This window comes from Pleurodeles waltl, chromosome 7 (assembly GCF_031143425.1).
Source record: "Pleurodeles waltl isolate 20211129_DDA chromosome 7, aPleWal1.hap1.20221129, whole genome shotgun sequence".
NCBI lineage: Eukaryota > Metazoa > Chordata > Amphibia > Caudata > Salamandridae > Pleurodeles > Pleurodeles waltl.
The window spans coordinates 99,220,381-99,238,745 of NC_090446.1; the positions used below are offsets into that span (position 1 = coordinate 99,220,381).

The window sequence follows — 18,365 nt, forward strand, 5'->3', positions numbered from 1 at the left end:
TAAACAAGGATTTTGGTGTGGTTACCCCTTTGACAAACCATAGGGGCTGAACATTTCCAAAAATGATACTACAGCTCTCTAGGCAGTGCTAAGTGATTCCTTGCTTGATGCTCTTTTCATCAGCAGTGCACCACATCCCACGTGGCCACTTCCTCTAAACCAGGTGACCATTATGGACTCCTATCCACTCCCTAGTGTATCATTGTTTTCCATTCCAAGATGGCCAACATGTTGGTTCTAAGTGAGGCGGCCATGCTGGAACTTTGAAACTACAGACTAGTGTTGATTCCTCTGCGAGACAGACACCAGCTGCTATGTTTAGTTTCAACAAAGCAAGCATATGCCGATTATGTTTAAATGGCAGCATTTTATCTTTTTTTCTACTTGATTTTTAATTCATCTTTTATATGTTATTGGGTGTGTTTTATCATTGTTGTGTCAGAGTAAAAAATGAGAGCACATATATGATGACTTATTGACTGCCTAAACCACCAAGGACACAAAATAAATTGTCATTCAAAGGCCAGACCTATTGCCATTGCTTGTTCTATTTCCTGTTCTAGTGGGGACATCCTGAAGCAGGAAATTGATTTGTTTTTGCATTACACATACAAATGAGACAAGCTTTGGGTACTATTCTCATACCCAAAATTTGTACCAATCATTGTGAGCTACCTGTGAGTAGCTGTGCTCTCTTCAGATTTTGATGAAGAAATGTATCCATAGTGTGACTGGATTGTGTGGTTCCTTCCTTTTCAACATTCAACATGTTCATTAACGTTGGTACCCTTTGCTGCATATTCTTAATCTTATCCCAATGCAAGTAAATTGATAATTCCAATCAGGCTTGTGTCATGTGAAGCTTAATGAATGGTCTCAGTGATTTTTCTTTTTTATACTTGTGTCCTTTTAATTTTACTCCAGGGCCCATTAGGAGAGGAGGGCAAGTTGCAGTCATTTGTTATCACCAATAAGCCTGTTACAACCATGTTAAACCTGGTGGTCATTTCTCAGCTTAAATGTGCGCTGGTGATAATGGTGTGTGTAAAACTTGTGCAATTAATGTTTGTCCATATAACCCCATAGTCTTGTACAAATGTTATTTGTGGTGTGAGTGTTTAAGTGTATATTCTACATCCCCATTATTCAGTCGCGTCTTGCTTCACTCTAAAAGAGCGGGGGTGCATCGTGCGGGGAAGTGGGGAGGACCTAAAACTTAATAATATTACATAAAAAAAAAAACACTTACCTTTTCAACGGCATCCCTAGGCCGCACTCCTCTTCCCTGCAGGTTGCACGCAGGCACAGGCTTCCAGCCTGCCCTGCAGCTAATCCTGACGCAGCTCAGAGAAGCGTCAGGATTGGCTGGGCGCTTCCAGGCAGACTGGGAGCCTGTGCAGGCTCTTTCCAGCCTGGCAAATGTGCTGGGCTGGAGAGAGCCTACTGTGCATGTGTGTTTGGCCTGCCCGTGATGGCCGGCCAAACATACATGCACAGCGAGGGGGAGTACTCCCCTTCACAGTTCCTCAGCCCAGATGGCCCACCCCTTTCACAACGTCGGGATAATAAACTATGTTTATTATCCTCTTGTGAAAGTTTTGCAGCTTCTGCTGCTGGTGGGGGGTGACACTCCTCAGCCCTAACGGAGGAGCCGCCCTGCCCTTATTGCCCCGGGGAATTGCCATGAACCACCAATGGTGCAAAGTGCCTGTGCAAAATAGGAAAAATGTGCTACACAAATACACAAATTGAATGCAAACCCTTGACATATTATTCTGCATTATAGCTCTGATCTGTAAGTCGGTTGCTAAAACACTTTAGTCAACTGGTGCTAAGGTGTTTTAGCGTCAGAATTTACAACTTGTGTTTAAATAATCCCATTCGCATCAAATGTATTATTTCCTAGTGGTGCGTGAATTTACATTGACTATGCTACAGCCATCTTAGATGCTTGTAGCACTATATTTCTCATCGATTTGAATGTTCATGGATTACGCTAGTCAAACCCGAAGAGGGTGGGAGCAGAGAAATCATCCATCCTGCAAAAAATGTTTCTTTTATCCCCTTCTCCCTGCACAAGGCATGACTACTGCCTACTGAATGGTCGAATCCACCCACTTCAAGCTGAGTTGGAAGGCCTGCAAGCAGAAATTGGTTTTATCCAGAAGGCTGCCCACGAAGACGCTAGCCATGTTGTGGAGCAAGCACTAGAGAAGCAACGCGCCCTCCTGATGTCAGAGCAGGTAGGGCGTGACCTCTTGTTCACTCTGTAGGCACATGCTTAGCAGTCCATGTCAGACATGGACTCATCACATGGATTCACAACCACTCTCAGATGAACTCGAGCATTTTTGGACAACCCGTACACGCGTGCACACGTGTGCAAACACATACACGCAAGAAAACCATTAATACATACACACATGCATGCGGCAAACATGTACAAACACACACACTCACTTGTGTATCAGCACACAGAAACACACAGAAATATAAACACATACATATAGACATACACACAGAGAATGTGTGATTTTTAGAATGACTATGACTGGTGGTAGGGAAAATGCAGCTTCAATTGTAAAATTAGTCAATTTTCCAGGATTCGATTAAAAAGGCAGCACATTTTAAAGTAGTAATATACCTTTTACAATGCAAAACTATTTGGAGGCAAGTGGAATTTAGCAATGCTGTACCGTTTAGCTCCATATTCATGGATTTATTCCTCTTGCCAACTGCGCTAAGCTGCATAATTTCTAATGTTGTTAAAAATACATTTGTGGCTCAATTGGGTCAAAGATGACCTTAAAAAGCTCCACACCTGGTTCTTCACACTGGGAAACCCTTCGCAAAAGTTACCTGGTCAACGTTTAATTGCTGGTTGCTGTATTCGGGTGTTAACTGGTAACCCTAATAATGCTGGTGGCCCTATCTAACAGGCACATTAAGTGTTGTTGTAAGAGGTGTTTGTGACTGGCTGCAAAACATGTGATACCCTTATGTTGTCTGGGGGCATCAGAGAGCTGTGAACTATACAAGTGTTTAAAAAGGTTCTAAGAGGCCTGGTGAAATGCAGCTTAACGCTGAAGGAAGCAGACAAAATCAAAGAGAGACAAGGAGAGAAGAGACAAAAATGAACTGATAAGCATGAACCTCCGGGATGCCTGCAGCCAAAAATGGTACCCAAGTTAGAGACCTTGTACAAACAAAATGATTTGCTAGTTTTCTCAGCAGAAGTCTCCATGTTAGGCATTAGTGAGTTTCCAAACTTACCCTGGCCTGAGAGGCAGTGAGGTGGTTTATAGGGTGATGTGTTCCTGTACAGTGACACGCCATGGGGTGGGGCAGAGCTTACAATCTCATACTTAACATACATGAATGTGGATTTTCCAAAAGAGCTTTGCAGGCACCAGATCAGAGTCTGATTTCCTCGTGCCTATTGGGCCGAATTGACAAAAACATCTAGGCCCATATTTATACTTTTTTAGCGCCTCATTTGCGTCATTTTGTGATGCAAAAGCGGCACAAACATACAAAATATAATTGTACTTTGTAAGTTTGCGCCAAAAAATGACACAAATACAGTGCAAAAAAAGTATAAATACGGGCCCTAGAGTCTACATGAATGGTCTGTGTTGACTATAGCAAACAGCCAATTGGAACACTTCCTTGGATGGTGTCAAAAGTCGTGAAACACGTGTTGCTACCATACAAGACATGACCTAATTGACTTTGTCACAAATTACAGGATTTAAATGTCACCTGTTGAAACACCGAAAAATAAGCCTTTTGATTGAAAGAAACCTCTTTGCTTTGGAGCCTGTAAAACCTCTTTTTACATTGAACATTGACTTCCTATTAAAGGTCCAGTGTCACAGTGTGAGTGCTTGTAAGCGCTGGGAAATAATGCAACATGGAATCTTCTCCCCTCTGAAACAGGTTATGCTAGTGTCCAATGTCACCCTATCTACTTGTTCCCTGCTTTCTTTTATTGCGTCTCGTCTGTGTTCTTCTCAACCTGCTCTTGATTATTATCAGGTCTCTTCTTCCAGTGTTTTTGTGTCCGTATTCACCATTTCCCAGTGTTTTCTAGCCTCAAGAATTGGCCTTTTGTGGTTTTCCAGTCCACCGGCTTGCCTGTTCCCTAACACGCTGTCACTCAAGGTTCTCTGCCTTCGATGCTCCCTATCTATGTTTAATTCTTACTCTGAATCTTTCATGACTCCATAATTACCCCACCCTCCGAGCCTTTGTTCTGTGTAATGACAATGTATGTCTGGCCAGTGATCAATATGTCCTTCTCCAAAGTACCTTCCAGTGTCCTAGGGGTATTTTAAACATGGTTAGATTGCAGTATTGCTATGCTCCAAGATCCTTCCTCTGTCTTCTGGTGTCTGTGTCAAAGTCTGAGTGAATCTGTAAAGCAGTCAGAGTTTCTTCGTCTTTGAATGCAGGTGTAGATGGTGGCCATTGGAGCCGGTGGTGGGATTGTGGATGAAGAAAAAACCTTACACAACCTCGGACACGGTGTCAAGGCCTCTGAGATTTTCATAGCCAGCTCCAGTGGTAGGTCTAGTTCTCAGGTTCCTGCTGTGTCCTCTCAATCTCGAGCCTCTTTGTCTTGAATAAAGAGTTTTGGAGGTGCAAGTGGGCCTAAGGGCACAAAGTCAAATCTGATAACTAGGTACAAAAAAGGGAGGGAAAAGGAAGACAGTGCTGGGGAGGAATACGGAGAGGTGATATGCACTTAAATGGTGTTTGGTGCAAACCCTGAAATACCTTCAAAATGAGCTCAAACTGGCTTTTGAAAAAGTGTGGTCAAACTCAAAAACGTATAAACAGTATATAAACAGTAATTAAATAGCCACTCAAGGCAACACACTCGCACAAATGGCGTTAAAATTACTTTTAAGAATTTGAAGTCAGATGCATCGCTTTTTCAGGACTACACAACACCAAAATGTGATGTGGACCAATTTAACAGAAACCTTGAGCTGATTACTCTAATCACAGAAACGTCTCACTGGGCATTTCCTCCCCTAACCCTAAACCCAATATATGTACCTCTGTATGGGGTGAGCTCAGAATTTTGTGAGAGAGAGAGAGAGAGAGAGAGAGAGAGAGAGAGAGAGAGAGAGAGAGAGAGAGAGAGAGAGAGAGAGAGAGAGAGAGAGAGAGAGAGAGAGAGAGAGAGAGAGAGAGAGAGAGAGAGAGAGAGAGAGAGAGAGAGAGAGAGAGAGAGAGAGAGAGAGAGAGAGAGAGAGAGAGAGAGAGAGAGAGAGAGAGAGAGACTAAGAACATTAATAAAAACATTGAGACAGGGCTGGGGCGAACTGGCCATGCCTTAAAATAATTTACACTGACAAAAGCAAAAATGCCCAGAAGTTGGTCATGAAATTCACTTTTTGAAATGTAAGGTTAAATTTGATTTACTTTCACTGACAAGAACAATAACAACAGTTCTTTATCAACAGTTTACTAAGCAACCCAGTTCAAAAGACCAAACGTGACATGAAAAGCCATTCCTGGATCGAACAGCAATAAAAGTTAATTTTGACCAATTTAACAGCGTTCCTCGGCACAAAGGGCCTGATTCACAAACTGCACTTTGTTGTATGTTTTGTAGTTCTGTAGCAGTAGTAGTAGTACTTACTACAAGTGTTATTTGCAAACTGCCTTTTTGTAGTAACTTAAACTTCTGAGTAAGTTTACTACTTTTTGTTTTTCGAAAACTGCACTTTTGTAGCAACTTACACTTTTGTAGTAACTCCCACCCTCCTTTATTTTGTATGGGATGTGTTACAATACCAGTGGGGGCCATGTGTAGTGCTGGACGTAGTCAAAAAGTGTGAGTTACTACAAACGTGCAGTTTGAATACCAAAAAGTATTACACTTGCTCGAAAGTGTAAGTTACCTTTGTGAATTGGCCCAAAGTGTTTAACTTAGTTTCAGGCCATTCTTCCTTTCTCTAGATCCCACAGATAAGACTCCAAGAAGCAGTTTGAACTGTATCTTCTTCATGCAGGAAGGATATTTTTATTTGTTTGCTGATAAACAAGACGCCTTGTAACCGGGCGTCCACCGCAGCCGGCCCCAGTACGGCTACAGAGACGGAGTCCCCATACCCCCGGGGCACGAGCGGAAGCCTCGGGGGCGGAACGACAGCCGGAGGAGCAATAAAAATAGACGACGGACAAGAGAAAAGAAAAACGGAGAAACCGGAAGAGGAGAAGAGCGGAACACAGTGGGAACCTGAACGGAGCCTGAGAAAGAGAGAGGGATACTGGCTGAATGACCAGAAGAGGACAGAATAAACAGGGACAAACGAAACCCGACCTTAATAACTGATAATTAAACCATTCTTTCCCTGCCAATTGCGCCTGTCGAATTATTCCAATATCTATCCTACGTGGAGGAAAAGAACCCGCTACACGCCTCTAGCTGATTGGCTGGATGCATGCGCGTGACACATGAGCGACACATACGAACAAGTGCTAGAACCTGCTCAGTGATTACTTTCAGGGTTTTCAGTGTACATACTGCTTGAGGGAAAGGGTTTTCCACTTCCTCTGTGGGCCTCTTTTATTGCAGGACATGGATTATTTTCAGGATTTTCAGTGTACAATGGCTACTTGAGGGAAAGGTTTTTTGACTTCCTTGGAGGGCCTCTTTTATCTAAGGACATGGAGGCGTAATGGGTGCATGTACTAGACATAGATGATCACTTTTCTGCTACACCTTTCACCAGATCTTGGATGAAATGAACGTTACAACGGATGGTTGGTGAGCCTCTGGCGTGTTACCGTATGGTTGGAAACGTGGGTCTGGTGTAGAACCTGTCTTCTCAATAGACAGGACAAAGATGTCGACTGTAAGTGAGAACGTATTGCATGGATTCATGTTAACCTTGGCTGTGTAGCAGACTGGATTTATATTATAGAAGTGGCAGCTATGTTTTATGTATCTAGTAAGAGGTTCTAAATTACAATACAATATCTCTGAAACAAATATGAGACTACTCATGAGGAGGCCTTAAGAAGTAAATAGTGACTTGTCATTGGAGTTAGATGAGTGGCAGACATACTTTTTCAACTTCCTCATAGAGGTGAATGGCTCTCTTCAATCATGATGTCACAAAGGTGAGAATTGCACTGCCCTGTTCCTCGCCTGGGTATCTTTCGGCTCCGAGAGGAAGAGAGTTTAAACTTAACCTGAGTTAATGAGGACTCTGTTTGCTTTATAGAGAGTAGATCAGGGGTCTCCAACCTTTTCTGTAATAAGAGCACCTTATGTTCAGTAAAATTCACCCCGGGCTAGTAATATTAGTGATGGAATAGTGACCACCCCCCCAAGATTGTCAGGGTTTCCAGCAATAAAGTAAAAAAAGACTTTGACAGTTTGAAATGAGTATATGTTGGTAATACTTAAAAGCCATAGCTGCAATCCACCTGGCACCAAAGTAATATGAGTAATACATCTCTCCAACTCAAATAATAGTTTAAGATACATTTTGAAAAGGCAACCATTGTTCTCCAAACATTAGTTTATGAGTTCTGGAAATACACACATTTTCGTCTTCAATACATTCTTTTTAATTTTGGTATACATGTTAATAATAATTCAACCAAGCAAAAGCCTCTATATTAGTAGGCTGGGATGCACCCAGGAGAGCTACTTGCAGGTAGCTGGAGAGCTACTGGTAGCTCACGAGCTACTCGTTGGAGACACATGGAGTAGATATTAACACCAATGTTCTCTTTGGAGTAAACTCTCCAGTGATCTTATAAGTCCACTTAACCTCTTTCTCATTGTTACATCCTCCTCTTACACCTCTTTGCTCTTTCCCTCTGCCTGCAGCATGTCTTGGGAATGGTGAACAACGCAGTGAAGAAACTCCAAGAAGATAATACCCAGGTGCCAGACTATGCCCTGAAGTCTGCTGGTGCCAGCCTTTTGAAGAGTCAGACCTCGGAGAGTTATGAAAGTAATACCGCCCAGATGCTCTGGCACAACTTTGTCTTGTGGAACTACTCACCAGATCCAGACATAATCCTTCAGCCAGACGTGCACCATGGGAACTGCTGGGCCTTCCCTGGCGCGGAGGGCACGTCACAGTGAAACTCACTGAGATGATCTGCCCAGTGGCTGTGACATTACAACACATCCCAAGAGCCATTTCTCACCCTGGCGACATCACTAACGCCCTTAAGGACTTCGCTATCTATGTTAGGGTACACTGGCCAGCACAAGTGCTAAGGAAACCGCTCCACAATAGAGGGGTTCTTAGTGAAGGTGTGTAATTAGCCGGAGAAGCATTGCAGAATGATGCCTTAATGGGGATGCCTTGTTGCAAGTGTATGTGTGGGGCAGTGAACTGAATACCTAGACTGCATAGTCTTGATTCTACCAATGCCTCTTTCTTCTACCACCTACACATCCGGACTGCTTAGCTCATTATTGCAGATTAACTTTCATCCTCGTGTTCTAACTTTGTCACTATTTTCCAATCTTATTCTCCCCTCTTTCTCCCTTTTCTGCCTTTCTTGCTCTTGCTCTGGATGAAAGTCTGATGATGAAAAATAAGTCCTGGTGCCCAAAAATGAGTGTTGTTGCGCACCACCTGCAACCTTCGTTAAAAATTAACCACTGTGACCAGCACTGAAAATGGAAAAATGTACTCCTGGAGCCATAAATTGGGGAACAAAGGAAGCAGCATAAAGGGTGCAGAGTCACGAGCGGAAGACTCATGAAAAGCAGAGACTGATGATCAACTTACATTTATTTTTTTAAACTCTGACCCCAAAATAATTGGTATCATGGCCAAATGGATGGCACTTCTGTTCTGCCTTACTTAATTGGTCACAAACAGACTGTATGTTAAAATATGTTACAAGGTTAAGATGCCTGCTCCAGAGAACTTACTGTACCCTATAACTTCCAAGGTATCATGGACTTGGTATTTGGCAGCCCAGGCATTCGACAGTGCTTGAAGGCACACCCCTGAAAAATCTTTGGTTAATGATATTGTAGCAGGCAGAGTATGGTGTCACACATTACATCCCATATAGTCTCTAGAGGTACCTTGCTGCAGGTTCCTTGGCTTCCAGGAGGAGACAGAAGTCATCCACTTATTCTTTCTTGTTGTCGCAACCTGCCAGAAACAACTGATGGATGTTTCTCCCATGGTGCCGCTCTTTATAGGGAAAGAGTGTTGCACGACGACTGATGTACAAATTGGTAGTAATTACATAGGTATTTGTAAAGTGTTCTGCAAAAGTAAAAAATGCATATTAAAGACATGACTTCTATATTGAAAAAGTAAAGGATTAGCAATCCAAAAATATGGATTTACAAATTTCAATTAGCAAAAATTTACAAAGAGAGTACCAGCGTGGCACTCATGATGCTAAGTAGGTCCATCGAGCGACATTCTCATCCCTGGGATAAATTGTCAGTCGTTCCCCGCAGGCTCACAATTGTAGAGAACAGGACATCTTTTGCATATTTTTAAATCCATTGTTATCCTTGAATAATTTATTGTTTAAGAGACAAATGAGCAATATTTATTTTTCCAAACGATGATCTCGATAGCAAATAATTTCTGCCTACTTCTCCATGTCAGAGAGGTAGTACCAAACCAAATGCAGTACATAAACTATTGTAATCTCTCCAGTAAAGGTCTTCTACATATTGCATGTAAACTATAATTAATACTGTTGAGACTTTAATATTTAATGTATTCCATGCGTAGAACTGGCACTGGGACAGCCCCGAAATACAGGCGATGGGACCACTAGAAAACAAACATGTTTCGTTGGGCTTATGGCAGCAGCCGAACAAGGGCCAGATATACAAAAATGCAATTTTGCATTTCTTAAATAGCGACTTAATAGAAATCCCTATTTAAGAAAAGGAAAACCCTATGTACAGAGATACCGATTAGTAGGAATTGCTATTAAGAAATCGGTATTAAGATATCTTATTGCATTTTAGTCAATAGGCTGGTTTTGCATTTCCTAAATAGCGATTTCTTATTAGGAAATGCAAAACCAGGGATGGCAAAGGACAAAATGCCCCCCCCCTTGGTGCACCCAAAAAATATTGCTGGACCATGCCTAAGGGGCATGTGTGTGCTCTATTGCAATTCAAAAAAAGCACCCTATGGTGCTTTTTTTTAATTGCGCATGGTTACCACTGACTTAGAGTCAGTGGTAATTGCATCTCCTAAATGATCAAATCCTATTTAGGAAATGCTTTGTACATCAGAATAGGAAACACGAAGAGGAAATCCCTATTTGTGATTTCCTAATCTGGAAATCACAAATTGCGATTTCTGCAGGGTAGAAATCACAATTTGCGATTTCTTTAAGGCCTTTGTACATAAGAAAAGGCCGTTTTGCATTTCGTAACGGCCTGAAATACCGATTCGGACCATTAAGAAATGCAAAAGGTCTTTCTACATCTGGCCCCAAGTGATTTGTCCCGCACCCTCTCATGCGCAGGGTGTCAGCCTGGCTAGGGTCTGAGGCATAACTTGACTGGGTCTCACTTGACTGGTGCAGAGGCTTCGGGAACTTAAGAGAGATTTGGGTGTGAACCCCTGCTGAAAACGTTTGGCTTCCTTTGGCATAGAAGGAACTTTGTAGTTCCGCTCAGGCTGTCAGCTTTCATTGCTGTTCCACTTCCTCATTCATGGGTGTATCTTTCAGCAGTTTACTCACTTTTTAAGAAAAGTAAACATGCATTTGCAATGCAATCTGTCTCGCATTTGCTCCAGTCAGAGCTATTGGTATTGTAAATTCCTAATTGGACTTTTCTTGCCACATAAATCAAAAATGAAAAGTAAAACAGTTGACATAAGCGAGCCGATTCAAAGCACCACGGCCGCCATGAGCATGAGCACGAAGGAGAGATACAAATAGAAAAAGAAGTTCACTCACCGTCAAACATATCGGCAATCGTGCAATGATCCATGTAACAGGGTCAGCCTGCAAAGCGGTAACAAAACCTTCCCAAGGAGGGACAAACAGAAAGCATTTACCAATGATAACAAAGGAGTTCTGAAACGCAAGCCCACAAATGAGTGAAAGTGATGGGCATGAGGTGGGCGTGGTTAAAAGCCACAATACAATTACAACAGGTCAAAGTGTTTGCGCGCTCAACTTAAAAAGGGGGATGGCTACTGCTAATGTCATCATTTTTAATTTCTGACCTCTTAGCATCCTTTCATTTACTTGACACATCTCTGCCTGGCGAATATATAGATAAATGGGTTACTAGGCCTTCTCTTATTACTCCCTCTTTTTTTTTTACACACACTGAGCATCCCCTTGCCCTTATTGCCAGGCTGGAGCTGTGTAGCTGCATGTTTTAGTCCTTATTACAATTTGTACATCTGTCTCTCCCATATCTTTTACCATAATACCGCTAGGCGCTCAGCCCATTAACAAAGTAATCCCACCTCAGAGGCCATCCTCTATGACATGCAAACAGTTCACAGAAAGACATAAATCACAAACAGCACCCTTCCAACCACACATCCTACATTGGGTAGATGGCTCTACTTATGGGTAAGCCCTTAAGCCCTTACATAGGGGTGGTACAAATGCTACAATACAATAAGAGTAAAACAAAGAAACTGGTGAATTGCAGACCATCAACACCCTTTAAGCATGGATGGAAAATCGGTGATGTTGCTCAGAAATCTCTAATGATAAGAAACGTTTAGCTCTCGCTTCTTCCATCACACCGTTCTCTCATAGATTGAGAAGACTGATTTTAGTGCCTAGGCCTTGTCCAAAACCTGAGTGCATCTCTGCTGGAAGGTAGATGACCTGTGGTGCAGCAATGATTCAATGGGCCATAATGTAAGAAAGAAACATGTATTTCCTTAAACCTGATTTGGTTATTAAATATTGCCATAATTGGGGTGCATGGGTCCCTCATGCCCTTGGCCTTTGGTGCCACTGCACTTCCTGTGTTAGTCTTAGCCATGACCCTGGAGATCACTTTCAGTAAGTGTGCCCACCTCTATCCAAGTCACCACAGACACTGTTTAAGTGATAGTCTAATACATTTTGGGTATTGTACTCTTGTTTTGGTTCCATTGAACCACTTAGACTCACACAGCTGCAATCAATGATTTTTAGGTGAAAAGTTTTAGACTACAGACGAGTATGATATCCTGAAGTGAAGACATAACACTGTTTTAAGTATTTAGCTGTGTCTGTGTAGTCTAGCATATTTGGGACGGTTTAGTTAGCTCGAGCAAAAAAACAGTTAACTGAGTGTTTTCAATTTTGCCAAAACATAGTTAAAAATCTGCTCAACCCACACTACACATTGGATTTTGGCAGCGGGCTGGACACCGTCTTCCAGAAAATCAAGACAACCAATGGAAACTCTCCCCTTACATGTAATAGATGTGGAGGTGGGGGGCGTGGCCTTGCTGTTGAGGCAGTAAGACGCACTTCGGCACCTCTCTCCCAGCCTAGCCGGTAATCTGCAGATCTCCCCCCTTCCCCAGAAGCAGCACACCACCAGAGGGGTGCGACGGGGCTTTCCTGCCCCGGGGGCACCATCTGCCTTAAAATCCACCAGAGGGGTGACTGTGGAGTGGAAGAGGGCCACCCGCTGACAACTGAGAGGCAGGATGGCGCCCGAGCAGAAGAACTACAGACTCCTGGCAGAGGACGCATAGCAACGCTCGGAGTAGCTTCCTCAGGCTTGTCAAGGGCTAGAGACGACTAGGCTCGGGTCTGCTGAGTTGCAGACCTCCTTAGCGGGTGAGGATGAGAGATGCCACAAGGGGTGGCCCTGGTGCTGCAAAGGCCCGAGTCAGGCAGCCTGGGTCAGGTCCAGGCCTTACCCCGCCCTCTACGTGCAAGGAGAGGAGCGCAGTGCACCCGACGAGATGGAGGTGGCTTGTTGAAGCGGGGGCCTCCCCAGCCCTGGTGGTCCTGGCAGCGAGTGAGCCTTGGACTGTAAGTAGGCAGTAGAGACAGATGGGCCTGTCGCCCCCCCCAGCCACCAGCCGCATAACGCTGCTGGGAGGGCTGCAGTGTACCCAAAGGTCCAGAGGGGAAGGACAGGGCCAGGTCCCTTCCAATGCCGCTAAATCCAGTGGAGAGAGCACCCTGTTCACGGCCAGCAAAGACCCGCACGTGGTGACAGGTGAGGCCCGTCACTCCACCTCCATGTCCCACTGAGCTGACGCCGTCTCTGTCCTGTGGTCCGGGCATGTCCCTTTGCGGTTGTGACGCCTAGCGCCTGGGAGCTGACACCGGGTGGCGGTGCGGGCGGGCCCCACGATGGTCCAAGAGGTGCGCCCTTTGTGTGGAGAGGTCTGAGACCAGTGGTGGGGGCCCTCGGGACTCTTCGGCGCACCGTGAGATGCAGCATCGATGGAGGGCTCTTGGTCATCTCTTGGCCGAGACTCCAAGCGCCCTAGGGACACGGGCCATTGCAACAATTCCCTGGCATGGACTGGAGCATAACATTTTGGACTGAGACCCTGGTTTGGGGTATGGTTGGGTGCCCGCCGAGGACAACTGCTCACAGCCTCAGTCCTTTGCGATCCATATCCGCCAGATTTCATGCTTGCTCTGTGACGGTCCTAGTCCTGGACTTAAACAAAAGCCGCATCCCCCCCACAGATGAGCTGCTGTCCCCCCATTTCAAAGGCAGTAGTAAACAGGACATCGTCACAGCTGTTTGGAAGGGTGACGGCACACATCGGTCCCATCTGGGGCACAGCAAGGAATTGGCCCTAGCATGCCACTGGATTTAACAGTGAGAATACCCTGGAACTGCCCCACTTTCTTAACCTCTGGCTTACCTGTTGGGATACTTGAGACGGTCACCGAGACCAACAGCAGCAGTCAGTTCTGGGACCCGCACGATTACTGAGACAAGATGGACGGGCCCGGTCTAAAAAAGAGGATATGCTGTGGCGCCGCGCCACGCGGCGCAAGCCGAGCATTCGGCTCGCGCCGCACAGCGCGTTCTCAGGACGCGGCGCGCCCCGAGCCTTCTCTGCACAGCGCGAGGCCCCAGATTTTACTTGGGGCCTCGCTCTGCCTTTTGTTGCGTCCCCGTTTTTCCTTGACCTCTCCTTACCTGTTTCTTTTTCTTCTTCTTTTCTTCTTTCCTTCCTGAGGCATTTTCTGTCCTTTCTTTATGTCTTTCCCCCTTCCCATGTTACCTTTTTTCTTCCCAGCATTCCTTGTTCCCTATTTTCTATGGTTCCTGTTCTATTCTATCCTATGTACTTTTTCCCTATCTAAGATGGTGTCTTTTTACTTCCTGTTGGTCACTTCCTGTTTCTTGGTATATAAGGGCTCTGTTTTCTCTCCTTCCTTGCGCTGCAACACTATCTGCTCTGATTGTGTCTTCGCTCCTGATTCTAGCCTTCGGTTCTGGATCTTGTCAATTTGTTTCTACCAGCATTTTTGTATCTTTTTGATTCCTGTTTTGTTCTTGTTTCAGGAATCCACTGTTTGGAGGTTTTTTCCCCTTTTGGGGTTTTTTCCCTCTGGCACTATTTCTAAAGGGCACGGTCTGTTCTTGGCGGTTCCATTGCCGACAGCACCGTGGCTACTAGAAAGAGTCGCCCCTTTCTGGGCCAAAGCCGAACCTTCAAGACCCACGCCACTAGATCTGCGGTTTCCTGGCGCAAGCAACACGTAAGTCGTGACAGATTGCAGCGCCCAACCATTCCGACGTCCTCTGACACTATGGATGATACAGTGGCGGCGGCTGCAGATCCTGATCCATCTCTTTTGACTACCATTCAACAACAAGCTCAGGAATTGCAACAATTGCGCAACGAGAATGCGGTGTTGCGACAGGCTTTGGCCCTCCGCAGTGGCGATGTTCCGACTATCTCTGCCTCTACTCCTCGCTTCTCTGGTGAACCAACTAAATTGCGTGAATTCCTGGATGCACTAACGGTGTACTTCGCCTTCAGACCTACCCAATTCTCTCATGACAGAACAAAGGTGGGATATCTTATTAGTGCATTATCCGGTCCTGCCTTGGCCTGGGCAACCCCGATGGTGTCGTCCAACGATCCGGTATTGTCGGACTATTCTGCCTTCGTGACCCGCTTCAAACAAATGTTTAGTCGTCCAGGATTGAAAGCCTCGGCAGAGGAAGCCTTATGTGATATCCAGCAGGGTTCCCAAGATGTCCTTCAATATATCACACGTTTCCGTCAGTTAGCGGCAGAGACCACTTGGGTGGAGCGTACCCTGGTAACTTTGTTCCGCAGAGGGCTTAAGGAAGAAATAAAGGATGAATTAGTACATTCCACTAGAGTTGAAGATCTTCGTGGCTTGATGGATCAAGCACTTTCCATCGAGTATCGTCTTCAAGAACGACGAATGGAAAAGAGAAGGAGTAGAGGATCTTCTCAGCCAAACTCTTCACGGATGTATCTACCTCGTCCTGAGGAATCTCGTCCTCCTGTTAGAGACACAGAAGGGGAACCCATGCAAGTGGATACTACTCGAGGGCCGCTCTCCGCTAGTGAGAAGGAAGACAGACGGAAGAAAGGATTATGCCTATACTGTGGTTCTGCTGGTCACATGCTTCGTACCTGTCCTGTACGTCCATCTAGACCCTCGGGAAACGCCACTTCCCGTCCTCTGTAAGAAGGGAGGGGACGGGATCATCGGCTATACCTTCCATCAGTTCATTCAATGACAATACTACATACTTGTTCGTGTTATCCGTCATATTACAGCTACCTGATGGCCGCCAAGAAAGAACTCTGGCATTGTTGGATTGTGGCGCTAGTGGTATATACATGGATAAGACCTGGGCCACTAAGCAACAGATTCCCACACAACCCAAAGACATTCCTGAACAAGTGCACACCGTGGATGGATCCTTGATATCCTCAGGTCCAGTCGACACTACGACCTTGATGTTAAATTTACAGTTTGGTAATCATCAAGAACACCTCTCCTTTGATCTCATTTCGTCTCCCAACCATACCATTATTCTCGGAATTCCGTGGTTTACAAGACATAATCCATATGTGAACTGGGTAACCCGGACAATATCCTTATCCTCACAGTTTTGTCTAGAAAACTGCTTTGCTTCCGATAAGTATTGGTCACCAAACAGACTAACACCTATTAAGAGTACTACGGAGTATTCCATCAATACTATCCAAGGTGTTCCTGAACATTATTTAGAGTTCCAAGACGTGTTTTTAAAACCATCCAGACCTGTATTACCTCCACATCGAGAGTACGATTGTGCTATTCCTTTGGAACCTGGAACAGTCGTCCCCTTTGGGAGGATGTATTCACTCACGGAACCTGAAAAGGAAGTTCTTAAGGAGTATCTGGAGGAAAATGTACAGAGTGGTCTCATTGTTCCATCGTCTTCTCCAGCAGGGGCTCCTCTCTTTTTTGTACCAAAGAAGACCAAAGATCTTCGCCCCTGCCTAGATTTTCGAGGCCTAAACAAAATAACTATCAAGGATCGTTATCCTTTGCCCCTCATCAAGGATATTCTAGAAGCGGTCAGAGGGGCTCAACGTTTTACCAAGTTGGATCTTCGGGGAGCTTACCACCTTTTACGTATAAGAGAAGGAGACGAATGGAAAACAGCATTCAGGACACCGTTTGGTCATTTTGAGTATAAAGTCATGCCCTTTGGTCTTACGAACGCCCCTGCAATATTTCAAAGATTTATGGACTCCATATTTTCCGATCTCTTGAACCAGACAGTCGTAATTTACTTAGACGACATCCTTATTTTCTCCAGACATCCCGCACTCCATTCTGCTCATGTGAAACAAGTCCTTCAAAGACTCCGAGCACATCAACTATCCTGTAAGCCCGAAAAATGTGAGTTCGATAAGACGGACGTCAAGTATCTGGGTTATCATTTAAGTCCCACCGGCATAGCTATGGACCAAGAAAAGGTACAAGCAATTCTCGATTGGCCTTCTCCTTCTTCTATTAAAGAAACACAATGTTTCCTAGGATTAGCAAATTTTTACCGGCAGTTCATTCAAGACTTTGCTAAACAGACCAGCCATATAACCCATACTTTAAAGAAGGAAAATCTTAAACAAGGGTTTGTCTGGACTAAGGCGGCTGAAACAGCTTTTCAAGATTTAAAAAAGGCATTCACTCAAGCTCCCATCTTAAGACACCCAGATACCAACAAACAGTTTATTGTAGTTACCGATGCCTCCGAAAGAGCTATTGGGGCTGTCTTACTCCAACTACAAGAGGATGATGGTCTTGAACATCCTGTTTTCTATTTGTCCCATATTCTCTCTTCAGCAGAACAACACTACTCAGTGCTAGAAAGAGAGTTGTTAGCCCTGAAGACAGCCTGCATCGAATGGAGACAGTTTCTGATGGGTTCCAAGGAGCCTTTCGAGGTGAGAACAGATCATCGTAATCTGCAATGTCTACGTAATTTTGTATGCCAAAATAGTCGCCAGGCCCGTTGGGCCTTTTTCTTCAGTCAGTATGACTTTTACATCACCTATATTCCTGGATCTCAAAACATTCTGGCTGATGCTCTGTCTCGCCGTTATCCAGATTGTACTCCTTCCCCGTCTCAGTTTCTACTGGAGCCTAGTAAGATCATTGGAGTTGCTCAATCTTTTCTGGAGGAGGTACAACTGGAGTACTCCAGCCTGTCTAATAGTGAAATAGAGAAATTAAGAACCTTTTTACGCAAGAAGGAAGGATACTATTATCATCAAAATCTGTTATTCCTCCCTACTAACAAAGTTCGAGACAAGGCATTAAAGATGTGCCATGATTCACCGATTGCAGGTCATAGAGGTATCAAGGCCACACAAGAACTTCTTTCGCGATCTTTCTGGTGGCCTACCTGGAAATCAGATGTTGAAAGATACGTTCAGGCTTGTCCCATATGTGCGCAAGTCAAGATTCCCCGTAGTAGACCTGCAGGATTTCTACAGCCTTTGCCAGTTCCACCAACTCCATGGCATACTATTTCCACTGACTTCATGTGTTCGCTTCCACCATCAGCTGGAAACCAGGTTATCATGGTCACTGTTGATTCTTTCACTAAAATGGCTCACTTCACTGCCCTAAAGAAGTTGCCTACATCCCAAGAATTGAGCCAGATATTTATCGACCATATTTTCCGTCTCCATGGACTTCCACATACCATTGTGTCTGACAGGGGGCCTCAGTATATTTCTCGGTTTTGGAGACATTTTTGCAAGACACTAAACATCAATATAGCACTATCATCCGGGTTCCATCCTCAGACCAATGGGCAAACCGAGCGTTTAAACCAAGGATTAGAACAATACCTTTGCTGCTTTTGTAATTCCACCCAAAGCAATTGGAACACTTAT

General features: G+C 44.6%; 1 protein-coding gene across 1 annotated transcript in view; it reads left to right on the forward strand.

Moving 5' to 3' along the window:
* Positions 1-6,863: 6,863 nt before the first annotated feature.
* Positions 6,864-18,365, forward strand: part of LOC138246856 (SUN domain-containing protein 3-like) — a 28,189-nt gene continuing 16,687 nt past the window's right edge. The window contains 3 exon segments of the mRNA XM_069201611.1: positions 6,864-6,872; positions 7,859-8,105; positions 8,108-8,232. Coding sequence (XP_069057712.1) covers positions 6,864-6,872; positions 7,859-8,105; positions 8,108-8,232 — 381 coding nt within the window.